Here is a 27569-nt window from a genome sequence, read left to right as displayed (position 1 = left end):
AAAAGGATGAGAATACTGAGAAATGTAGTTCTGGGGTAATTGTCGAGGAAATTAATTCTGATCATAACAAAGCTAAAAGTCTAAATGTATCCGAATTTATGTCATTGAAATTAAGTGAAAATGAAACTTTGGATTTTAAAGATTGTGGTACATGGCCTGAAAAAATAATAGATTCTCAAAGAACTCATATTGTTAGAATGAGAATGAACTATATTGAAAAATTGGATCTTACTAGATCTGAAAGAGAAGGGCGATCTGTTAATGTTTCTTGGTTTTTCAAAAATCTTGTTAATGGAAATCAATGTCGTCGAACTTGGCTTAGCTACTCCAAATCAAAAAATGCATTATTTTGTGTACCATGTAAATTGTTTTTAAATTCAAATGAAAAAAATATGTCAAAATTAGCAATAGATGGGTTTATTAATTGGAAAAAAGTGTCAGAAAGAATACCAGAACATGAAAATTCTAATATTCATAAAAAGTATTTTTNTTATATGGGTTCTTGACATAAAAAATCTCCAAACTAATATAATTTTGTTGAGAGTTTTGTGCAGAGTGTATTTGAATGTGAACATTAACATTGTTATACGATCAATACTAACAACGCGCGGTGAAAGTGCGAAAAATAAAATCCGTTTTTCTCCTAACTCAGGCTATATATTATAGACACTTAAGCTCCAAGTTATAGGAGTCTGGCGGTACGCGTATAATGAGGTACTCACAAAGTCACAAAGTTTATCAGATAAACTGCGCCGACAAAACGATAGTGCAACGCGCTCGTCTCTATTTTCAATCAGCTCGTATATCGATCGCCGTTTAAAATTCAAATAAAAATACGGTTTCCTTAAATACGCTACGATCAAAATATTCACCTACCGATCGGATATATCATTCGAACGACGTCGCAGCAGTCGTCCGTTGTATGTGTACTGCTGCAGGTGAGTATAATATGCCTTGGAGTAGTTATTGTTCTGTAGACTACAAAAAAATGACACTGGAGATTACTGCGATGTGGTCTGCAAGATACACCGGTGCAGTTGACTTCCGAACGGGAAATAATGACAACGATTGATAACGGTGACGGAACGTGTGTATTTAGTCGGTCCGGCGTTCGCACTGTGCAATATGTTTTTGGTGAGTCGGTGACCTGACTCGTACTATTCGGAGGGACGTGGATACTGCAGGCGAGGAGATTAATACTAACCTAACTAACCTAACCTTTTCGGACCGGAAATGCACAAGACTTACTGGCCGCGAGCACTGCGTTCGTCTCGGCAGTGAGTTATCGCCGGCGGCATCCCTACCACAAGAAAAAAAAAACAAAAAATAAAAAACCAATGAAACGTCGTTTTTCAGTTGTGGGCCATTGTCTTCTGTACACATTGCAGCGGCCATCGTGAATCGCTTGCTAAGGATATTTTATACTGTGTCTTAGTCTTATATATTATTTCCAAGATGTTGAGTAGTGTTATTGTGCCGTCGCGGCTGTTTTTGCAATTGGTTTTATACTCGTGGTGTGTCCCTTTTTTCCTTCTCCAGAGTCAGCGCTGTGGGCGGATGTCGCATTATACGTCTATATGTAGTGTATGTATATTGTTGTTGTATTCGAGTAAACCAATAACGAGTGTAATTTGAGTCCGTTTTGTTTACAATAATATTTGTTCATATAGGGCTGCTCGTCTGTTAACAAATTATACAACTAACACATATTGTTATTGTTATTGTTATTATTATAGGCACTATTATCTATATTCTGTGAATGCATATCAATATTATTGTTTATATAACACTATTATGTCACACATTATAGTATCTTATTAAAATGTTATTCTTATTTAATAATTATCATCAGTACGCATGTATTTGGGTTAGTTGAAAAACTGTATGCTAGTATCGTATGTAATAATTAATTAATTACATATTATTATTATTATTTTGGTTTGTATTTAACTGTACACCTAATAATGAGTATGCGTTTTTAAGAAAATCGAGTGCTTTTAATGCATCTTTTTATTATTTAAATGTGTTGATTAATTTTCTTATTCGATAGAGTTGAAATTTGTACAAAATATTCTCTAAATTTTGAGAATATTTTCACAATTTTAATGATATTACAATGATAAAGATTAGGCTTCTAAGGAAATAGGTCTTCCGTATAAGTTATTATCAATAATTAAGTTCCAGACCATAACCTTAGTAGTTGGTATTTATTATGCCAACTATCAAGGCTCCATCATTTATTAGGAGCAGTGTTAATGTAAAGAAACACATTTTCATTTTTTTCTATACATATAAAAATGGAGCCTAAATGTATAACAATTCATCAATTGAGAACGGCTGGGCCGATTTGACTCAATTTTTTTTTAATTGTTCGTAATTGTTAGGATAAGGTTTATACGAAAAACTCTTTTTTTTTTTAATTTTTTTGATGATTTATCTTTTGAGTTCCGGAATGTTTTTTCTAATTTAAAAAGCTACAGCAAGCTTTAGCTTATAAAAATGTCCATACAACATAATTAATCGTTAAAATGGGACCCCCTGCCAACACCAAAAAAATGGATTAACATGGAGAAATATGTATTGAATAGTAGGTATTAATATTATGTTTCACTATATAAAGTAAAGTTTAAATTTTGTAAAGTGATAATTTTCGTATCGTTTTTATTCCGTTCGATTTTATTTATAGCCGTAAATACCCTCTCTTTACATAGAACGCAATAGTCGATAGTAGAGATAAAATTTTGGTTTTATCTATATGAAATATGATTCTTCGATTATTACGACTTCATTTTCCATTTTCCGTTGTTGGCGTTACCAGAAAAACTGCGTGAGTACAATTTTATTTTACTAATCTAACAAGATACAATCCTGGATGACTTAGATTCATAATTGGACCCGATAGGTCCGACCCGGGGAGTTGCTCAAAGGAGATTTTAAGATTTACGAAGAAAATATTTGTTTATATATACGGTTGCTATTGGTTATGGGAGAAATACAAATATATTTAGTAGAAATTGTTTTTTTTTTTTTTTGTTTATTGGTTCCCTGCAGTGGTTCATCGGGTAGATCAGGTATAAGCATTCATACAATTTAATTTTCGCACATTGCCTACCAAGGTAACTAAGTTGCACTTATATAGCCGCTCATCGGCGTGTCCACAATCAAATTAAAAATAAAACATATGATTTATATAAAGTACTCATCAAGCGGGGTTCAAGTCCAATTCGCAGTAGGTAGGCATAATATACTGTTTTATCACCATCGAGTCACATAATAGGTATAGAGTTAGCATTTTCAACGGGCAACAAAGTGCACGGGATCAGCTGGTTTATTATAATTTTACTATTATTTGATTTTCAATAAAGGCACGAATCCCTACGAAAACAATGACTATTATTTTTCCTCACAAATATTGATGATATATTCATGATTTTTTTAATTAATATTGAGAGTATACGATGAGTATATGGACATTGGACATATACCATATTACAGGGTTTCCATAGAAACACTACTGGCAATATATCACATACTATAAAAATAATACAAAACCATAATCATACAAGTAACTAGTAATCACTAATCACTATTCATATTCGAATGTACTTTCATTTCTAAATTTCTAAATGGTGTATTTTTTCCAAATCAAACGTAACGGTTAAATAAGTATAAAGTAAATAACATACGTTTAACGCTTTTATTAATTATAAATTATAAATTAATACATATCAATGCCAGTATATTATATATCATCCTATTATAATCAATTGCACCTAACGATAATGTTTACGGAGTAGTCAATAGACTATACTGGCATATATGGACTTGGAGGGTAGAAGTTACAAACTTGAGCGGTACTCTGCCAATCTCATCACCAAAGTTGATTTAAACAGGATTTTACACATTAATACTTTATATTTTATACAAACTTTATATTTACAATATACATAGTCATAGACCACAGTCATTAACATCTATAACACTATTTTTAGATATTACTCAATATTCATTGATGACTTTATCTGGCACAATTTTTATACGTCAGTAACATAGTGTATTCTTACCCGTACTTTAAATTTCAATAAGTATAGTTTATGAGAAAGTATAACAATAATAGTCAACAACAGCGTAACACAAATATGAATATAAACTGCAAATGTGTTCTGATTAAATACTAATTAACAGTTACAAACCAAAAAAACTATAAATTATTGTTAAGTACTAAGTGCAAAAACAAATACAAACAAATCAATTCTTGTTCAATTTAATGTTATTGCATAAAATATGTTTTGTTTTTGATTTCTTAAATAAAAAAAAAAAAATACGAAGTATGAGCCGCATTAGTCGTCTTTAGTTGTATGGTAGTGCTCTTCAATATGGAAAGTACCTATATTGCATATATGATACGCCGTGTTACACTATTTTTTTTATATGATTATTTTACTATTTTAGAACGAAAACAAATGAAGCTTTTTCATGGATACACCCACGAAGACAGTAGAATAAATTCTAGGATATACCTTTATACCTAAACTACAGTGGTTAAAGTGGCTTAAAATAAGTGGAGGGATACATTTCGTTCATAAAGTTTTCATAGATTGCTTAATGAGTCGTACACAATGAATGTGTGTGGGGGTAAGTTAAGCTCCTTATACATTTTCTTATCATGCAATTGTATGTATAGTATACATTTATTTTTTTGGTTTGGTATCTTATTTTTGCATATAACTATAAAAATACCTACATTTAAACATATTTTGAATATACTTACAAATAGTATGTATAATATACGTAACATGTTATTTTTAAAACATTTATGAACGTACAATTTATAAAATATATTAACAGTATGCATTACACCATTAGACAGAACAGGTTTAAGAAAAATGGAAAGACTAATTTTTTTAAATATAAATTGTACTTTTGTAAAGTTAATCGAAAAAATACTCTGAACCGAAAATATATTATACAAGGCTATAGACCCTATACGACTATTTAGGGATTCCATGCTATACGATTCCTTACAACATTCATACATTCATGCCTAAAGTCTATCATTGACCATATATGCTCTATTAATGTGCAAAAATGCTTAAATATGCTCTAAAAAATATTTTGTTCCATCATTAAAAACCAATACATTTAAAATTTTTAATTAACATGTATCTATTTTTCTATCTTAGTAATTTTAATTTTTGTAAGATTGCCTTTAAACAAAACAAAACAAATAAAAACAAAAATTTCAATTATAAATGCATATTCTGTTTATGATTAAATATTTATTAAACTTTTGCTTAAACGAAGAATACATAGTTTTGGGACTAAAAAAAGTTTCAAATATTTTGGATTGTAGATGAGCAGCGGCGATTCTTCACCGGTGCATTTTTGATGAATTATCAAATAATATTTAATAATTTTAATTGATTTTTTACGATTTCTAGAAAATTCATATTATTAAATGCTGTATAATATATTAATATTTTAAAAATTCATTTAAAATACAAATATAACAAATATGCATTTACATAGGAAAAAGATATAATTATGTAAAATATGTAAAATAAGCAAAATATAAAATATTGCCTTAAACTCTTAGTATTATGAAATGAATTTTTATGTATCTTAGGTATGTTTTGAATGATTATTGAAAAACATGCAAATTCCTATACCTCCCTAAAGTCTTAAATTAATATATCAGGTATCTTATCAAAATAAGATTTTAGAAAATAATTTATTAGATCTAGTTGTCATATTAAGGCCCAATTTAAACAATTTAAATGAGCGAACAATAGGTGTTTTTTATTAAAAAAGTAATACTGTATTAGTGTATAATAGTAAAATTAATTAAAATACCACCGTAAAAATAATAATGTTCATGAAAAACACCAATATAAATTGGTAATATTTGTATTATTTGCATTTGTATTTAAATTATTTTCGAATAAATTAGAATGAAAATGTGAATTATGAAAAGTGGAGGAATGCCATTTAACCGTATCCCATCACCAATAGAGCAGCTAGTGAGTTATTATTCTGGGGAGACTTAAATTAACATACATTTTTTTTGTTCGTATGTTAAAGCATTGAAATCATTGGTTAGTAAAAAATATAATTCTATTATTTGGTATTTTTGCATTTTTAAAATAAGAACAAATACTCATAAAAATGTCGAAAATAATAAATATTAGATAGATAAACGTACAAAAGTTATTAAATAATAAATTAACAGGACCATAACGTCTAAAACTAATTAACGACGGCGCAGCGGCGCGGCAATTAATGTACCTAATAATGTCGTGAACCACCCAGGTTCACTAGAGTCAATAATACGCGGCTTATTCTCCTCAGCCACCTCCGTCCAACCAGCCATTCCATTACATGTTACGAGCTTTGCTGAACTGGCGAGAAGAAATGACTAATTTATTAGTATTTCCATCAACATTTAATCTCTATTAAAAGGTTTTCGATTTTGTGACTTTCGGTTTATAATAATAAAAAACGAAAACGATGTAATATATTTTCCATTCAAATGAAAATATTTCTATACAATATTGTTTACAAGTAAATGGTTTTCTTTTAAGGCGAGACGCAGTCTCAAAGTCTCCCCCGACGAGCCGCCTCTGTCCCATGATATGTACGAGTGTGTTGACTCCTTAGATCACAAACACTGGATAGAGCTATAAGCGTATATCACGCATAGTCCGTGTTTGAAGCAGACCTGTTCATGCCCGAAGAAATAGATAGCGCGGGACGGGGAAGGAACAATAATGTGTTATAGTGATAAGGACGATTGGGTATTGAATGTTTAGATCATAATATTATACTTTGCTCATGCGCAGTGATGACTTCGGGCACGAACAGCTATGCTTCAAGATTTTAAACCATAGCTCTATCCAGTGTATATGATCTAAGGTTGACTCAATCAAGTGTCGAGTGGTGCGTGTATGAGAACCGTCCGGTTCCCACGGCGGCCTGCGTGACCAAAAGGGCTGAGTGAGCACATTATGAAAGGCTCGGGACAGGCCATGGGCACAGCCCCGCCAGCTGGAGTCAGTCGAGTCTGGTCAAAAGAGTGAGTTGTGAGTAACACCCGCGTTACTAAGCAGAGCATCCTTTATAGTTTATAACAGAGCCTCATATAGTTTTAATCAGAACCTCTCATAATATCAGTGTTTTATCATATATATTAATTCTTCAATATTCAATTTAATAAATCAGTAATAGGATCAATAGTATTATCATTATATACATTAATTCTTTAGTGTTCAATACAATAAATCGGTAATCTTAATTATAAGCAAACTGTGTGTTATTTTATTTGATGCCAACACCTACGGTTTTACATCATTCGACGGTGGACCACACTTCACGTCCTTGGCAGCGTTTTATACTCAGCTGTAAACATAGACCTTATACTAGACAGTCTATGGCAGCAAGCTGTAAACCTGTAGAAACTGTTTACATCATAGACCTATTAACTCAGAGTTAATAGGTCTATGGTTTACATCGATATCAAACTGCAAGATAATAACACGGAATTATTCTGTGATAAGAACACCTAGACAAGTAATAACCACGGATTAATATAATAATAACACCATAGTCAACGCTTTTCAACATTACCTTTATTATTAATTGCCTAATGGCTAATTCACACACGTGATAATTTTGAACTCTGAGCGGATTTTATCATTGTTTTATTGTTCTAAAAACTTTTAAGTTTTGAAATTTTAACCCTTCAGACTTGAGTCTTGGGTTTTAACTTTTAATAATTAATAATAATTTGGGAGGTATGTACTATAATATAATAATAATTATAAGTTATAACTATAAGTACCTATGTATATTACGGAAAAATGAATTCAGTCGTTGGAGTTAGTTTGCCGTGTTTAATATTTTAATTGTTGTAGAAACCAGTTTTTATGAGGTCCAAGACAATTTATGCTAATTCTTAATTTAATTATATTACTTATAAATTATAATCATATAGTATGGTACAGCACTACAGCTATACTACATAACAATTAGCAATATTATGTAGGCAGTTGTACTGGGCATAATAATATATTAATATTATTAATGTTAACAGTTTTCAAATGGCTTATCAAAGGTTTAATAAAGTCTGTAAACATTTTTAGCCCAGTTTCCATTAGCAGCAGTTTTGGGTCTTGACAATGGGCGACACAGAAGCAAAAAGTGTGACTGGACCTTTGCTGGAACAGAGGGTTTGGAAAATTATTGTTGTGGGTGATTTGAATACTGGTAAGACTTCTATCATTGAACGGTACTGTGACAAGCATTTCATCGAATACTATCGACCTACGACAGGTGAGTCGGCCGTGTAAGTCCTCAGCGACGGTGCTGAATTTTAAATGTGTATTTATTTATTTTTTTATTTATTTATATTGTACCATACATTTTATTCTTTGAGTGTATCTGAGTAGATAAGTGCTTATAAATATGGTAGGTACCTACCATATAAATAGATCAGATAATATGCATATTATTTCTTTTTAATCTTGTTGATGTTGTTATAATGTTAACTGTTAAATATGTGTATACTTATCTAGTTTAAGCCCATGAATTTTATTTTTTCAGGTATTGATTTAAAAAAGAAAACTATCAATTTTGACAACAAAAGCATCGTTTTAAATATTTGGTTAGTATATTATTTGTATATTTTGATATTATTTTGTGTGAGAATTGACAATCGCAAAACAGTTGGGACTTTTCAAACATGTGTACATCACAGAAATTTATTGAATTAAGTTAGGGGGTTGGGTTGTATATTTGTGTTCAAGCATTAGATACTATTTTATTTTGTTGATATAATTGATATAATTGTAATAATATATTTTTATTAATTTTTTCTATAATAATTTAGGGACACTGCTGGAACTGAAAAATATCAATCATTAATTCAATTGTACTACAGAGGAGCAATAGGGTTATTTATTATCTACGATGTTACAAATTTAAATTCTTTACATAACTTGGACACATGGATGAGAAATATTGATGATGTTAGTATTCAAAATGTTAGATTAATAATTGTATTTAATTTAAATGTTGGTGAATGTAAATTTATGTTTTTATTAGAATTAAATATCAGCTAAAAACAAACTTAATTCAACTTATTTTTGGATTTATATTATATTTGTAGCATAATAATTTGGCATTCGTGTTGAATGTTACCTACCTATTTGTGTTCAGTGTTGGTGACTTACATTTTTGACTTTTGTAGATAATGTTATTTGTGGCATATGTTATTGTAACCTTTCAACCTTTGTATTTGTTATTATTCATAATATTTATCAAGTATTGGTTATCGCCATGTTGGTATTGTTGCTGTTTAATATAATGCAATTGCGTATGATACTATCAATCAATTGGTACCATATGAAGTGTTTTTAAAATATATTTATCAAACAAAATATATATAACAGTTTTTTTTTTAATTAACCTAATTGTGTTAACCATAATATGTTTAAAAATATATTGTATTATAATAAACCATTCTTTTAATACACTAAAACAATTAATAAATCTTTATTAATATATTTTACTCCTATACCGATAATTTTGAAATAAATGTCCAAATTAGATACCATAATATAAAAAAGTTGTTTAAAATTTTAAATATTTTTGTTTTTATTTTCAGTTTGCTCCTTCAAATGTGGTTAGAATTTTGATTGGTGCTAAATGTGATATGGAATCAAACAGAATGGTTTCAATTGAAGAAGGGAAACTGGTAATAATAATGGGTTGTGATTAATAAAAACAACAATTGATTTCAATATTTTATATCTTAACTATTATACATAATGATAAACAAAATGGCAGCCTGCGTTTTGACTTATATTTCCACTATCACCACTATAAATAATGACTAGATATTTTTATAGGTAGCAAAACATTTTGGAATACCCTTTTTTGAAGTGTCTTCTAAAAACAATATAAACGTAGACGATTCATTTTTGAAAATGGTTTCTATGATAAATGAGATGGAATCTGATAATACTATTAAAAAGGTAATTTAAATGTAGTAAATGTTGTAAAGACTACCTATCATATTATTAATTGAAATAATATAACTGACTATCTTATAATTGTTTTAAATTAGTTTAAGTTATATTTACATATTATATGTATAAATATGTTTAAAATTTAAATCGACTATTATTCTTTAATTGTATATATTAACACTGAGTGCATTAATTATTTTTTTATAGGATTTTGTGATCTTAGAAGACAAACTAATAGGTAGTGACGTTGACACCCTATCCAAATGTAACTGTTGACTGAAGAGGTGTTATAAGAAAACACCATAACATTTTATAAAATAGATTAATTATGTGTATACTTAAGTTTTAATTATTATTTTTATATATATTCTATAGAAATAAATTTTTTTTTTGCACTGATTAATTAAAACTGTTATATGATCTTGACCCTTGATTATCAAATACATATTATTTTTGAAACAGAAATAAAACATCCTAAGAAATATACTGACTCAAATGGGGAAAATAGATACACATCATCATCATGAATTAATTTATAAAACCTTCCATTTTTTTACTTGGCTTTCTATGAATTATTGCTATAGGGCGATTCTACTATAAACATTTTTAGGAAAAATAGTTTCACAATGAGAATCCATTTTTGAAAACATTTGTTTTTATAGTTTTATGTATAATTATTGTTTAGAGAGCCACTGCCTGGTTGTGTAATATACAATGGTAATCATTGTAGTTAAAATGATTCCAAGAAGAACTATATTGTGTGCTATTATTTTTTCAATTTTTTATGAAAGTATGATAAGGCAGGATAAGTAATAATATAGATTTATAATAATATTGTAAACTGGTCTCTTTATAGATTTTTAGAGAAGTAAAAATGAATTACTAAGATAGATATTGTTCACATTTTTAACACTGAAGTAAAACCATTTTTGTTTCTACATTTCTATTTAGGTCGGAGATTTAAATAACAAGTAAATTAAAAAATTAAATTAAAATGTTCCATATATTTTTTCACTTCTATTAATATAATGAAAACCGCAGTGCAATAAGACAAGCGCATTTGCCTACTGCAACACATTTATTGTTTCAATACAAAATTTTGTAGACATTTATTATTATGTAGGAGTGCATGGTGCCATTAAGACTTTGAATTGTAACTGTTAATGTACTGATAAAAAAATTACAATATTACATTGTTACTCGTGTGGCCATTATAAGTATCCAATGATATGCTTAAGTATGATGAACACGTTTAAAAAATGAACGGCGAAATACATTGTATGCACTTAATATAATAATAATATTATGTTTGTTTTTCACACTGTTGAAGTAAAATAAACAAAAAGTAATAATAATAATACAAATTACCCGGAACAAAGGAAACAAGTACCCATGTATATAAATTAAGAGATAGTTAATGTATTATATAATATTAAAATAATATGTGGCGGAGTAAATAAAAAAAAGAACAGGTAACCGCGATTAAAGCTGTTGTGAGTATAATTTATTATATATTATTATTTATTAATAATACAATTGAAACGATTTTGTATTTTTATAAAGTCGTTTAATAGGTCCACAAAATAAAAATAATCGACAAAACTACTGCAGGTGAGTTCTGAGCGGTCGACACATATTATAATAATAAACACTAAAGCGCCACCTCGTACATTTGTTGTAGTAGTTGGTGTAAAAACCACGGCATAAGAAAGTTCTAAGATGACTGTGGTACAAACGATTATCACGAAGACGCATTATTATAAATTATAATATTATACAGAAAGAAAACAAGTGATATAAAAAAGAAAATAATAAATCAAATCGTTTAAAATAATAATATTCTAATAACATCGTAATAATATATACATTATATTATATATACTTAGGTACCTATTATTACAATAATAATAATAATAATAATAATAATATGTATACATAAAATAATAATTGTTGATAAATACGTAATTTTAACACAATATAATATTATTCCTACAAATAATAATAATAAATAATAATATATTATAAGCCGATCATGATAATAACACGAGACGGTATAAAATAAAAGTAAACAACAATAATTATAATATTACCTATATAATACAGGTCACGGACGCGATGTGGTTGCCGCCGTCCGCAGTTTTCAATGGGTATAATATAATATAATAATATAATCTGGACTGGGGTCGTAGTCGTCGTCGTTGTCGTCAACCCTGGTACAAAATTAATATCGAACCAACGACTGGACACGTGATTATTATAAATATTATTATTGTTATTATACGGACGACGCGTTTAACACTATATTCTGTATTCTTTTTTATGATTATTTTATAACATTATATTATATTTATGTAAAGCTATCACAGCGCGGTATTATTCATTAGTTATTATTATATTGTTTTGCGAGCACGCCAAACGGACCGCCGTCCCTCGGCCGACACGCAAAACTATGCGATAACGGTGGTGGTGTGTAGAGTCGATCATCATCAGATGACGCTGGACGGAAGTATGTCCAATGGTCTGGTCAGCGTGCTGGTGCCGTTCTCGGGGCAGCCATTTTGCACCAGCAAGTCTGTCAGGGGACCGACGTCTTGGACGGACGCGGCGCCGGCGGCGTTCCTGCAAGCCGCCCGCACGTGTTGCAGACACGTCCGGCCCTCGTGGTCCACGGCTTTGGCGTTTGCTTTGTACTATATTGGGTGACAAAACGAAACACGAAATTAATGACGTCAATAATAATATTAGGTATTATTTATTAGATCACTGCCCATATAAGGTGGGGTTTAGAGTTAAGAATTTATATTGAACTTGACATTTCGGGATGGGGTGTCCCGGGCGTAAGTTTAGTCGATTTTTAGAAGGTATCATTTAAAAAAAAAACATAAAGCTTAAATTGTATGGTGATTTCGTCAGTTTCCATATTTTGCAGAACACGTATACGTGCATTATAAACGTGTTTTTTTGTGCAAATTTATTATCAAGTCAAGTTCACTAGTGTATTATAGTGCTATAGAAGTATTGTTCTACATTTTAGGTTACATCTTAGGTTAAATCTTTAGGTAAATAATAAATTTGACTATTTATTTTTATCATAGTAGAGTAGGACCTAAGTATACACTTTTTTTATGTAAAGTAATATATAAGAATCTGTTGGAAGAAATCTTTCGTTTTTTTTGAGTCAATCCTCCATATAAATTTTTTATTTCAATAATTTAATGTATTTTATGTCTGTATTCAAACAAGAGCATATGTTTTGAACTCATAAGTTTGAGTTGTTATCACGACAAGCAATAATGTATTCGCATCATTACAGCACATGGTTTATGAGCGTTTTAAATGTCTTACTTACCCATAGGAGTAGCTGTGCTACAGGAAGGTTGATCGCAGAGCAAGCTAGGTGTAAGGGCGTGCGCAGGTCTCGGTGGCTGACAACACAATTCACCTGGTCAGCGCTGGCATGGGCCAATATCAGGGTGAGGGCTTTCATGTCACACCTTATAAAATTACAGAAATTAGTACATATAATCAATGTGCCATATTTGAAAAGGCCGTAAGGCTGCCAAAAGCTTTGCAGATTTGCTCGAGTGGGTATGTAAATGACACTCATATTCTTTGAAACGATTTTTGAAAACGAATTTCATAACCCTCAATCAAATAAGAATACATTTTAAATCATGACCCACCTGTACACGGCGTCGATGAGCTGCTGCGATAAGTTAGGAGTGTGACTTATCGCCGGTAGGAACTCTTTGGTCTCGTACTTGCTACGTATCCACAGTTCTTTCTCCTCCCGGCTTGAACCAGGATTAGGTTTGGTTCGGTCAGGACGGACGTTGGATTCCCATACGGAATTCGCCAGATCGTTACCCATGGCCATCATTACTTTGAGGTGGGAAGGTCTAGAAAAACAATTTATTTTTGATGCAAATCGATAGTATTGATAACTGTATACAAGAATATATGGGTTTAACATTTTGAGTAAAGATTTTATTTTTTTGTAAGTATATAACTAAATATGAATATTTAATGGGAATTAAAAATATTCACTCATATTTTTACAGTATATGAACACTAAATAAATGCAGTAAATCACTCACGGCCATCCATCTAAGTCGAGCGACCGTACTTTGGATATGTGCGAGCCCAGGTTGCGGTGTACGCCGGAACACTCGATGCACATGAGTATTCCCAGATTCAAACTGGCCCAATCGGGATTAGGGGAATTGCAATCTGCGCATTGCCCGTTTCCGGGCACACGCGTCCGGATGCTTTGCACGTCTTCCGCTCGGTTATAGGACGATCCGAATTTACCGCCGACATTCACTTTGATGATCTCATTGCTCTGTGGAAATAAAGTTATGTATTTTTAATATTGATACACAAAGTGAATTATACTTGAAGAGTAAACATTTCTTTTAGAAATACATAGGTAATAATGGTAATATCATATGACTTAAGTATATTAGGTTATTGCAATAGTACTCGCACCGCACAATTTTATCCCGCTAAGGAATTAAAATTGCAGTGTAAGTGGTTGGCTTATATTTAAGCCATGGGTCGTACGCTTCCATTTTATTTAATTTGATAACAACGTAGGCTATGAGCAATAACCTTGTATATTTAAGCCACGGGTAATACTAATAAACACTGACTTGTAACGAGTTGAGAATCTGTTGTTCGATGGCGGCCACCCATTCGTCTCGGTCCTCCGAACTGTTAGCTTCAAACTGCCACTGTTTGTTATCCAACGATACAATTAGGAATTCGTATCCATCAGTGTCTGCAAGTGTAAACATTATATTAATTTTTTTAGCTAACATTTGTTATTTGACTAATTATTGTTTAATGACTCAACGAATTATTTTTATAGGTTGTTGTCACAAATACTGATATCGATGAATATTCATTCGAGATATAAAATATTAAATCCATAATAGTGTTGGTTAATATTATTAATTAAGTATCGGAGGACGCTTTCATCACCCTCATTACGTGTTGTCTCCGTCTTACAATTAATGTGCAACATAAAAAAACTGTTTTGCGCGGGACTTTACTCCCTCTGTATTTATAGTAGAATTACCAATATTTGACAACGAAAACTTTACCTGTGTTGTAGCTTTTTTATTCTTTTGATACCAATAATTAATCCTCTTAAACTTAAACGCTAAACATGCAATTCAATTTTTCACAGGTACAGAAGTATACGGTGTGATCAACCCAACTTAAGGTAGCACTTAATATTTCGGGCGATGACCATTAATTTGATTCGGGTTTTTTTTTACTAAGTACTTAGTGTTACACTTAATTTTGAAAAATTTAAATGTTTTATCTTATTTTCCGCACTAGCACATTTTTTTAAATTGCACCCATCCCTCTCTATTTTTAGTTTAAATTTAAATCACATTATTTTTTTAAAAACAACTTTGACGTAGAAAGTTTTTTCGATCTGAAAATTTTAATTATATATAGTGGGTAAAAAACTAAATAAATCAGTACAAATCGTTCAAAATTACAGGGAGAATAAAAAAATAATTTTAAAATACTGTTTGCATTATACATTTTTTTTTTCAAATTGTACTGATTCTTAACTCACTCACAATCTCAATTATTCAGATAAAAAACTTGATAAGTCAAAGTTAACTCAAAAATTGACTTAGAATATCAACTTAGCACCGCACTAACGTTTATACAATTTTAAAGTTCATACGTTTACTCATATTTTGGGATCTTAGAGCAAATATTTTGATAATTTTTAATGCACGAGTGCACACGTGTTTAATGATTTACAAGTGCATTAAATACACAACCCTAAACTAAATATAAAGCTGTTGTTTGGAATTTTGGATTTACATACCTTCGCATTCTTGGTTCTTTATGTTACTGCTCTTCATCCGCCTGTGTCTCTTTTTCACGTTGGGTGTTTCGGCTTTGAGATCGCCGTTGTTTACTGACAACGAAGTATTCGACACGCTTATTGTCGAATCATCACCGTTACTGTAAAACATACACATACACTTATATTTTGGAAATAATTTGGTAATGTGTATGGCATATATAGGGCTGTTATATCATAAAAAGTGATCATAGTTGATTAAGAGTTTTAAAAAAGTGACTTAAGTAAGTCGATATGGGGTTTTTTAAAACCTGATACACTTTAGCGTAGACATTATTTTTTTACAGTTATAGAGGGTACTATTTATTTAATGTCATCATATCTGATCATGAATGATACAATACCTATACGACAATGAGTGTATCAGAGACACATAATTGAAAATTTCAACTTCGATTGCTTATCTCGCTCGAATTTCATGTATAAATATATAACAAGTACATTTTTAAAAACTAAATATACTAAATTTCAAATTTTAGGAATTAAAAAAAAAAATTTTTTTATTTGTTCTATCCGTGTCTAATATTAAAAATAATAACACCTTAACAAATCAATAATAAATTCTTGTAAAAATATCTTTATACTATCACAATTTTTATTTTTCATTTGATATCAAACATTTGACTGAGACGCACTGAGTGGAAATTCTTGTATAGGCCAAAAATTAAAACGCAGATAACTTTAATACTATTCGTCCTGCGTATCAACATACATATTAAGTTTGTTTATATGATACATAATTCTCAGTGACTCTGTCCTAAAATAATAATAATAATGATACGCATACAATAAATAAATACAATTAGGTACTCACGCTGAAACACCGTTCTTATAGCTGGGCTCCTTCAGCAGTTCGAATGCTGTGAGCATCACTTTGTCGGCCATCCGTTTGTCTTTCGACTGGACATTCGATATCGATATCGACATGTTCGACATATGATCGGATATGCCGTTGCTGCTGCTGTGATGGTGATGGTGGTTGGTCGACGACGACGATGATGAAAGGGACATGATGGTCTTTGAGCCCCTGGGTTTTTGACCGGGAACCTTAACCGTGACGTACTGGAGCGATATCTCTTTGCCGTGCACGTCTTCCATATAGTCCTAAAATATAATAAAAAAATGGCACATGATAAATATTCAATATGCGTATAATATAGGTAAGAAAAACTCGAAAACCATCGTAATATGATCAGCTGAGATAAAGCGGTAAGAAAAATGGAACAAAGCTCTCAATTCTTCGCACAAGTAGTGAAAAAAAATGCTGGTTAGAACACGGGTGTATTATTATGAACTGTATAAGCACCGTTGAAAATGTATATACATAACTAATACTTTTTACTTTTTAAATACGAAAATTAAAATGTCTATATCCATTTTTAAAATATAATTCATTGTAACACTTAATTAACACTAGTTGTTTGAAAAGTTCATTAGCACACAACAACAATATAAGTATGACTAAAATTCAATAGAATTCTAAAGAATTACATTTTGTCATTTTGAAGAAAAAAATAACATATTAACACGATCATTGTACTATGTTCGACTTAAATTTGAAACCACGATTCTCAAAATTATAACATAACAAAGTAAAAATGAGATAAATAGAAATATTGAATTATCCAAAAGTAAAAAAATAAGTATCGAGATACCAATCACTAGTATTTAAAATATACTTTAAAAAGTAGGTGAGATAGTTAAGTTATTGGAAAGGTATTTTATACTAATAAAATTATTAAAACACATTTACTCGAACACTTTACAAAAGGGGTCATCTACCTTTTTGATGTCAAACGAAAAAAATAAGTACACATTTTTCTTGTCATGTGTGGACCCGGTATTAGTTTATAGTTTTTATACACAATGTCAATTGTTATAAATTCAATAATTGCGAAATTGATTTTTATGAATGAAAATTAAATTAAATATATTAGTGTATACTGACGTGCAAACTCGGATGGTACGTTAGCCGCCCATCGTCGCAAAGCGTGACGTATTTCTTCTTCCATTCCTTGTTGAGACCTTTGCTGCTGCGCTTGTATAAGTAACCCTGCTTTAGAGGAATAGCCCGACCGCTACCCAGCTCACCCGTGGCCAGGCACCGATTCTTGTCATCCTTCTTGGACGGGTTGAACAGGTTGGACCGTCTACGGGTCTTCCTGGTTGTTGTGGGCGTGGAACTGGGTGTGGGCAAGTCCTTGCAGGGCACCGACAGTCCGATAGCAGAACCGATGCCTCCACCGACGCCTCCGCTTATTCCACCCCCGTCGAACGCAGTCTTCGTCGATACATTGTTGTTGTCCAGGGCTATGGATAGCTCGAGCGGTTGTCGGTTTAGCGCCGACGACAAGTTCGATCGGAGCACCGACTCTTTGAATGCGCTGACTACGCCACTACTGCCATGATGAGAGGGCGACGCACCTCCGGCGCCGTGTACGGGAGGTGACGGCGACGAGGCTTGCGAGAACGTCCTCGAACCGCTTGCTGGAGATTGCATGTGTTGGTAGAGTTGGTGGTGTTGGTTACCTGCGTACGATGCAGACTGCAAACCACCGATAGGGGTAGTGGTCGACGACGAGGCAGGTGTCGAGCACCGGGAGTCCGACAGACAGTTGGTAGATGCCGACAGCCTCTGCTGGATGATCTTTTGGCAAGCTATAAACACATTCGGTTATAGGCATTATATAATTTATTTAGGACGCATTAATTATGACCGGGGGTTTCCCGCCAAAACAGTATGTATTGAGTGGAATATAAAAATAAAACATAAAAAATGTAATCGATTTTAATAATTATTTTAAAAGACATAAAGATCGTATACAGCGTACAAGAATGCATTAATTATCCTCGTTTTAGTTCACACACAACTCTTGTTTATGATGCAGTTAATTTGTTTTTTTCATTGCTTCATACAAGTCATCGCAAGTCATGAACATAAATAATGAGATAAAAATCTTTTTTATTTTACAATCCGAAACGTTGAGAGATATGTATGTTCATCTCAAATCCAACAAACATATAAACCCTAATCTAATCTAATCAAAAACCTAAACGTTTACACATATATTGAAACAATGGGTAGCGGGTACAGAATAACGAATATGTCATAAATAGCGTTAATAAACAAGGGGTCGAACAATCTGATCGGTGAACATATGTTCCAAATTACCATGTTTTAAATTAGGCGTGAAAATCTGTTTGCAATTGTCTGTGTATGAGTATGAGTGTACAGTGATCACACGTATACTGGTTACCATATAAATTTACGTCTAAAAAGGAAATCACAACACTGCAATGCGAAAAATTGCAATGCTAAGTGATTATAATTTCTTCTACTACCAGTCAACGAGAATGTCAGGAATATACTTTCATTCCATATTTTTCTATCGTTCGATGGGGATGAGCCGTTTGCACAATACTTAGCTAACAAGAATGCCTCGAATATACTGAATGTACTAAAAAATATGTGTGCTAGACTAGCAACTGGTGTTTTTGGATCTAGTCCCATAGAACAACATAAATGGAATAATGTAATTCATCGTATAACGCAAGGAACCAGCTATGATCCTAGCAGAAAAACTAAGAAATAATACGTCACGCGTAAGGTATTTCAAGAAAGATTTTGAATAACTGACTTGTACAGTATTCTTTCCACACGTGATCAATACACCTCCACGTGGCACCTCAAAATTAATATCGACCTCAATTTCGAAAATCTCTCGACAGCGCTACATTCCGTCTCGTTTATACTCAGAAATTCAGGGAAATACTATACACCCACAGAGTCAACATAATTCATATTGAGATATGAACCGCAGAAGAGTAAAAATTTGGTATCATTGGTGCCATCATTTGCGATGGAGAATTCGTAACTTATAGAATAAATCAGCAATTAAATTGGCACAAACAAAACACAAGCGAGACCTTCGTCATACGCGTGTTGCCCCCCCCCCCTCCCGCTATTCTGACTGACCTGTAGAATGTATCTAGATTAGAAATTACAACCATCCCTAAAATCGTTCCAACTATTGCATAATCACCTAGCCTAGACCACACATCCACCGAAAATCTACTTGAATTCTTCAACCATAAACACATGTGTCTACAATCATCTATAATCTGAACAAACCATATGATCAAAACAATATTTACCTAACGTATATTAACTAAGAATAACTTATTTCAAGACACGCAATTAAATGTAGCCTGCATGGTTTTTTTGTCAATAAAATAAATAACAATATACATCTATTATTTTCTTACCGTCTTGGAACACCCGGTCCACGTTTAGACCGTACGTGGCGCACGTCTCGTAATACGAACATCTCTTCAGATCTGCCGCCAACTTCCTGGCTCTTGTGTCGTCTATTACCCGAGGGTTGGTCTCATTAATGGCGTCTGCATAAGAAAAACACATTATACGGTTATCATTGTTATATAATACGATATATTGTATAATATACGATAAATTATGGCGTACTCCGATTTTATTATTTTATTATGATCTCTATTCTCGTATATATATATATATATACAATATACATAATTTAAAAACGAGTACGTCGTATATATAATGCTATTGTGTGTACACATAAAACATCGTCGACAGTCGAAAATGTGAAAAGCCATTAAGTCCGACTCAAAAGACCTTTCTTTTTATTACGGTGGTTTATACAGAGTAAGTGTCCGACAGTATAATGAGATACGGAAAACCGAGAAATTCAAGCGTTTGATCGGCTCATAGCGTCATTATGCACCCCGATATAAAATCCTGAAACGTACATACTATATAGGTATACGTCTTATATTTCTACTATTTCGTATTAAATTTAATCAACCGAATAACGAGTAATATACGTATATTATGCTGGTGATTACAGACGCTCGAGTTACAAGACTATCGATATCTCACAAAAACAATCGCGAGATACGTGGAACAGTCGCACTATATACGAGTAATTGCGACACTTTTAGAGGACAGAGATCGTAAGTGGGCATCGATTTTTCTAAGCAAGTCGAAAACAGGGGACGATTCGTACAGCACACAGCGAATTTTTGTACAGCACACTCGGGCTGAAAAACCTCTGAATTATTCATATACACATATTATATATACGGTACTCGTCGTACGATTTCGAAGAATTGTTTGAAGAATAAAGAAATCGCGGTGGTGTACATTTTTTTTTATCCGATACGCTCTTGTACGGTGTGTACTCATAGTTCCGCAGTGTCGAAAAAAAAGCTGACGATGCGACGTCTGTCCTCTTGACGACTTACACCTCTTTCTTGTACACTGCGGCGGCGGTACTCGACACCGAGTCGTGGCAGCAATTATACACACACCGTGTGAAGCCAAATATGTACGAAGCGACAATTATAAGGCACAACATATTATATCGTCATAGAAATGAGTATATAGAGGCGAGCACTCACCCTGTGTGCCGACCAAGATGAGCGGTATTTCGGCCGAGTTTCGGTAGTGTGCCATTTTCGTGTAGTATCCGTACACGGCGTTGAAGCTCGCTTCGTTCTCCAGGCTGAACACGAATATGACGGCGTCCACCCAGGCGGTAAACTGGAAAAAAAAAAACACAGAGGATCGTATTATTATTGTTTCGCCGAACCGACAAAACGGCGATAAAATCCGACTGTCGGAATAATAACATCCAGGTATATATAGTTGTGAGGTAGGTACCTAAGTGTATTATCAGCGATAAATAGTGTGCAAGTATAGTGTGAATCGGGAGCAATAAAGATAGCGAAATAATAAATTATTATATTCAAAGATATCGTTTCGGAGAACAGACACCGTGCCGTTTCGGACGCAGAAAACGAATACTGTGATAATACGAGATCGGCGAAACGTGCGCCCCCGTCGGTCGCGGTCGTTTCTGCACGCGCCGAATCGTCGAAAACGATCGATATGACGCGTAGGAGGGTTGTTATAATAGGAGGCCGTTTGGGGTTGACGATGACACACCGTGAGACGAGCGTGCGACGGTCGTCACGGCGCGTTTGTTTTCAAGGACAAGGGGGCCGCCCCGTCGGGGGGGGGGGACGGACTGCACATAGGCGGTAGGCGGAAATTTGTCAAAAACCATGCGAGGGGAGGGGGCTGGTTTCCAAACAGTTTCTACTCGCCGGCCACGATCACCGATGACTCGATCACCGACACTCTCCACCATAATATTATGATATAGTTATATTGAATTTAGAGAATTGTTCGGATTTATAGACATTTTCAGTGTAGTGAACCATATCACAAAGGCATACAGATACGTTTAGGTAGGTAGGTATTTCCGTCACCAATAATTAATGTACATGCAATACTAAATCCGCACAGTTTATCAGTTATTAGTTTGGGTAAATAGCAAAATACCATGCATTATATCTTTGATGTTTTAATTTATCAGATAATATTATTCATTACAATAATCATGTATAAATTAGTTAATTAGAAGTAATAATTAGTGGGTGTATACATCACGGTATTGCATACACGGCTATGGTGTATAAAGTGGGTACAATCGACGTATAATACTTATATTATGATATACTTATCAAGTGCAGGATTTGGAAGCAACGCCTCTGAGAATAATAACTATCCACAATAAATTTAACTATTTTATATTTATAATTAATGCGACAATAACAGCAAATATGTAAAGTTAGGATAACTATAAGCGGATAACAGCGGAAATACCACGAAGATTTCTCATTTATAGAGTGGTCCACTCATTAAAACTTTTGGAGACCCAAGTGCCCTCGACCATTTATGCCTGTAGATTACTTGTATATGGAAGCTTTTATGGGGGAGGGTCAGAACGTCGCGTGTACACAAACGAAGTCACTCTCTTTATGCACTACTCAAATGCACGCGTGTGTGAAATCAAAGGGCGTTTGTTATTGCATTTTACATTTGAATTCATCTAAACATCTGATATTATCGTCTAAATAATAATATATCATATGGAAAATCATAATATTATGTCTATGACCTATAATTTATATGTATCTCTACTTTCATTTCAAACGACGAAAGGGAGGCGAAATATGACAGGTTACGCGTATTATAATTTACAATCATACATCGTATACAAATTCTATATAAATCATTAACAGACGATGAAGTGGAAACGATGTACATTTCGTTTATATTCATAATTTATACTTTGTAATTAATGGTATTATGGTATTTTTTTTTAGAAAACACAGAAATTACGTCGAAAGCATCACAGGCGGGTTGTACGCTGTCACCCTTAACCCTTCCGCAGAGCAGCTGCAGAAAATCGACGGAATCCACAACTGGTTGTCAGCATACAACCATATTATATATGATAATAGCAGCGGAGACAAATGTAACATAACACGAACATGCCATCTTCAAAGTATATACAGGGTGATATTCGTTGTTATAGTTTTAACCGAAGACAGAGGATTTTGTCAACCGACGATACACACACACACACACACACACACACACACACACACACACACACACACACACATATACATGTATATACTCAAAGCACAAAGGGATTTGTTAAAAAATGACACAATAAAAAGTAAAAATCGATCCGAAATCTGTACATATATTATATGTAAGTTAATCGATAACAACAATAAAAACAATTTATATACAATATATACATATAGGTAATACCATTGGTTATAACAGAGGCGAACGCGGGAAAAACTTTAAAATATTTATAAATGTCATACTATTCACACTGTATTACCTACATGAATTTCGGGGAGGGAGGGGGGTTAAACCTCCAAAAACCCCTCTGCGTTTGCCCCTAGAATATAAGTACGAGCAGTATACAGTAGGTGCTGTAATGCTTAGAATCGATGGGTGTATACTTAAACCAACGCTGGGCACGCGTCTTTCAGAACAAAACTCTCGAAATATGCATTGCGACTATAATTGTCTATACCTCTTTTTAAAACGATCAACTTTTAGTCATACTAAATCAGTCGGTGTCTCGATTCGAGAGATTTATCGAACAGGTAGTATAATAATATATAAAATAGTACGAGTGTAGTAGGTATGTGTATGACGTGTGTCGTTCGAACCTCAGAGTAATGATTTCGAACGAAAAATATAGGACCACCGTCGCCGATACGCGTCCAATATTTACCACGGGCGATAAATACGATTTGTCCGGTAAAATCGCGTTTGGAAAATGCGTGCGCAGGCGTTTACAAAATATAGTATCGCAAAATACTAATAATATATTAATAGTCAATGTACCGTACAAATTCGGCATAAAATCGCTCATTGTGCGTCTGCAGAAACGGATTTTTCCGCCTCCCTTTTGCGCGGCTTTTAACGCGCTTCCGACACGATAGGATCGCGTGTATTTATCGCGCAGCTCGTGTGCAAAATAAAACGCCCATACGGCAGCCGTAGGGGAGGAGATGTATTAATCAAACGAAAAAGATATTGTTATTAGGCATTGTACGTGGGTAGGTGTACATCAGACATATACCGTGAACGTGCATACCTACTTTGAAAAGATGACAACAAAAAATTATCATTTCGATTTCAGTGTCGATTGTGTACGTATATACAAGATTGGGCACATCTTGCAACGAGCGTGTCGGTTATTATATTTTTTTTTTACAAAACTATAATGTTATATACCTATTTTAATGTGTACATAATATATTTGGACAGTAAAGGGGAGTTTTATTTATTTGTATAATATCGCGTACGCTCATCAAAACGCATTAAAATACAGCACGCGTTATAAAAGTATACCGTTTTATTACACTCGACTGCAGCGGTATAGCATAAAGTTAAGACCATTTATCTTTTGTCTCGTTTTTATGCTGCATTTTTGCGAAAACACGTGTCTTTTAATTTGTGTTCGGATAGATTTATTGCTCCGCAAATAATAATAATAATTGGTTTTAAATTTGAAGTACCTCCTTTACAACTATCAATAATCTAAATGAGTGACTATAATATAATAATCAGATAGATAGTTAAATAATATAGCCTGATTGGTATTCGCGAAAAAGGATAAGCCACAGAGTAATTTATACTCTATGGGATAAACATTCCAATTTTTACGATAGTATATGGAGCATAGTTATATGTATTTATACTATAGATATCAATAATAATCATAAACTATGTATACACGCACTCATTAAGTAGGTAGTATTTTCACAGGACTATTGTTTTAATACTAATATTGACCAATGACATGCAATAATAGTATGTGAATGCTAATAATACAGTCAATAATTTAATAATTCAAACTTTTTCCTCAACACATCGTATTTTGCACGTGTTCCAAACGTGTTCGAGCTCGTCCCCCGTATATTATATGCTAATGAGTGTTAAGTAGGTGTCATTGTGGCGGTATCATAGTTTGATTTTTAAACGATTACTATATACATGTGCCGTGTGCCGTGTGCAGGAAGGTATAACCCTCATTTGATGTTTAAAATTAATAAAACGTTTAGAGTTGCTGACGGGTTCACGTCCCAAAGAATCACCACTCACCTCGCGTGCACGGGCCGCGGCATGGATATTGTGAGTAACTTATAACCCGTCGTCAGTCAGTCACGCGTATAAACCGTATATTAATGTGTCTGTTGGAAAAAAGTTTCGTTGAAATATAATATAATAATAATAGGTATATTGTGGCGCGCCGAAGACTGTATAGATTCGAATAAAGAATCACTTTAAAGAATCTATTCGCTTTTCACTGCGCTCGTTCGTCTATATTTCCATCGCATCTTTCACTTTAAAACTTTTGAAGTTTAAAATTATATTTCTGAGTAGAACCAAAAAATAAAAAAAAAATGAAAGTTTACCTAACATTCTATCAACGAGTAGACACACACCGAAGTATATGAATTCGATTTCAAAACAAACTCAAAAACGAAATCGGTGCGAAAACATTTTCGCTTTTATTTGATTACACGCAAATATAAAAGCGATTATATACACTACACACATACTACACTGCAATTATATTGTACAAAATATATAGCACACATAAATGTATACCTACTAAATATGACAGGTAATCCATAAGACAGCCGTTTAATGTGTACATTTTAAAACGGCACACGTGCACATTATGCATATCATGTGTACACTGTATATACAGGGTGCAGCGTGATAATGTGATTGAATCATTTTGGTTGACAATTTATAAAAATACATAATTCAAACGATAAATTTCCAAATCTTTCGCATATAGGTACCCACACCCCATATACCTATATACAGTATATAAACATAATATTATATAATATCGTAATGTATGTAGGTGTAGTTGAACAAATTGTAATTGTCAACAGCTGCGTCGACAAACCGCGACCAACGATTATTATTATGATTGCCACGCATATAGGTATAATATATTTATTTTATTATACACGCCACAATTGCGTACTATAGCGTAGGCGATAATTCGAATGGCTCACGACACGCAACCGTTGCGCGAATTGTTACACGTCGATATACATAATTATATGTACGATGTATACAGTGTGATTCACCAAAAATGCTCATCCCCCAATTTCAAGAGCTAATTTTTAATTACTAATTCGTTTAAATTCCGATTTTGGTATGTGTAAAAAAAAGGACCCATGTTTTCAAAGACTCATCATTTTGTACGGTTTTTAAGAAGTGTCCGGTGATGACACCTGCAAATTGGTTTTGTTTCAAACGAAAATGCCCTGTTTTCCTTTAAGCGGATTATTTTTTTTGAAAATGTCGACGTACTTGTCTAAAATAATATCATGTACCTACTGGATTAGGGTTTCGAGTTGTTAAAATGTAGGTTTATCCAAAGCCACTAACGATAATACCTGCAGTTGATAGACCATTGAAATGGTTTACCAAAATTATGAAAGGTATGGCCACGGGACACTCTATAAATGGTATAAATAAACCGAGTGTTTGGAAAATACGATCCTAAAGTAAAATTTAAAATCCCGCAAAACAGATTTTGAATTAATTTATTACTGATCGAAAAATAAGGACAACTTGATGAATCACTCTGTATAATGCATATGCGTGTTAAATGATTTGAATATTAGTTTGTGTTTGCTTAACACACGCAGCGCGAAAATATAGTTTAGTACAGAACTATTACACAGGCGAAACGGCATCCGCCAAAGGAATAAATTTGTTTGTAGCATATAATTTTATACTGTCATAACTATTGAACATTGTTGCATGTTTTTTTTTCGCATATTAGATTTATTGCTAGGCATGTTTCATAAATTAATTTTACGACTACGGACTTAACATCAAACTTTTCAGCACACATTTTTGTGTGTTCAGAGATTTTTGAAGTTTAAAATTGCATATTATATATAGTATTTTTATAAATTTTAGTAGGTACATGTTTGATGATTAATACAATTTACTTTAGTGATATCATTGATTATACTATATAAGTAATAAATCTACAGTCAATGGTAATATTGTGCACATAAAATCAAAAACAAAGATATTGATTTGAGATTTTTACTGTGTGGCCGAACCATGATGAATTTAAGGCCAACAAGCAACAATTAATATTAATATTTCAAAGCCTGTGGTTACTATTATTGTTGCACATTGGAAATATATTTTTGGTCAGATCGTTTTTATAATATTACGCTCCGGCAACAAA

General features: G+C 32.8%; 2 protein-coding genes across 5 annotated transcripts in view; one reads left to right on the top strand and one right to left on the bottom strand.

Annotated features, from left to right (window-relative positions):
• The first annotated feature begins 6828 nt into the window (after positions 1-6828).
• On the top strand, positions 6829-10405 carry LOC111040070 (ras-related protein Rab-13-like). Of its 3 annotated transcripts, none has more exons than XM_022323793.1 (7): positions 6829-7072; positions 8139-8328; positions 8599-8659; positions 8885-9023; positions 9662-9751; positions 9906-10031; positions 10233-10404. In XM_022323793.1, the coding sequence occupies exons 2-7, from the start codon at positions 8175-8177 to the stop codon at positions 10299-10301; spliced, it is 639 nt and encodes a 212-aa protein (XP_022179485.1). In that variant the 5' UTR covers positions 6829-7072; positions 8139-8174; the 3' UTR covers positions 10302-10404. The 3 variants fall into 3 exon arrangements, with proteins under 3 accessions (XP_022179485.1, XP_022179488.1, XP_022179487.1); XM_022323796.1 differs by lacking the exon at positions 6829-7072 and adding an exon at positions 7521-7566 and having other exon boundaries at positions 10233-10405; XM_022323795.1 differs by lacking the exon at positions 6829-7072 and adding an exon at positions 7565-7790 and having other exon boundaries at positions 10233-10405.
• A 1740-nt stretch (positions 10406-12145) lies between these two features.
• The window catches only part of LOC111040053 (centaurin-gamma-1A), a 55935-nt gene continuing 40511 nt past the window's right edge, over positions 12146-27569 (bottom strand). The window contains exons 1-11 of one of the 2 annotated variants that reach the window (XM_022323765.1): positions 21617-21754; positions 21355-21496; positions 20185-20319; positions 17867-18576; positions 16733-17022; positions 15880-16019; positions 14678-14805; positions 14123-14367; positions 13709-13924; positions 13375-13519; positions 12146-12715 (exon numbers count right to left, since the gene is read on the bottom strand). In XM_022323765.1, coding sequence (XP_022179457.1) covers positions 12512-12715; positions 13375-13519; positions 13709-13924; positions 14123-14367; positions 14678-14805; positions 15880-16019; positions 16733-17022; positions 17867-18576; positions 20185-20319; positions 21355-21409 — 2268 coding nt within the window. In that variant the 5' untranslated portion in view covers positions 21410-21496; positions 21617-21754 and the 3' untranslated portion in view covers positions 12146-12511. Of the gene's footprint in view, positions 12716-13374; positions 13520-13708; positions 13925-14122; positions 14368-14677; positions 14806-15879; positions 16020-16732; positions 17023-17866; positions 18577-20184; positions 20320-21354; positions 21497-21616; positions 21755-27569 lie in introns of those variants that run through there. The other variant, XM_022323763.1, reaches the window with a different exon arrangement.

The sequence above is a fragment of the Myzus persicae genome, unplaced genomic scaffold (assembly GCF_001856785.1).
Source record: "Myzus persicae strain clone G006 unplaced genomic scaffold, MPER_G0061.0, whole genome shotgun sequence".
NCBI lineage: Eukaryota > Metazoa > Arthropoda > Insecta > Hemiptera > Aphididae > Myzus > Myzus persicae.
The sequence above is the reverse complement of the archived record's forward strand: the minus strand, read 5'-3'. Positions and strand labels throughout refer to the sequence as shown.

Coding starts and splice junctions, on each gene's coding strand:
- LOC111040070 (XM_022323796.1), top strand. CDS start 8,175: ATGGGCGACACAGAAGCAAAAAGTGTGACTGGACCTTTGCTGGAACAG. Junction 8,329..8,598: donor ATACTATCGACCTACGACAG/GTGAGTCGGCCG, acceptor TTATTTTTTCAG/GTATTGATTTAAAAAAGAAA. Junction 8,660..8,884: donor AGCATCGTTTTAAATATTTG/GTTAGTATATTA, acceptor ATAATAATTTAG/GGACACTGCTGGAACTGAAA.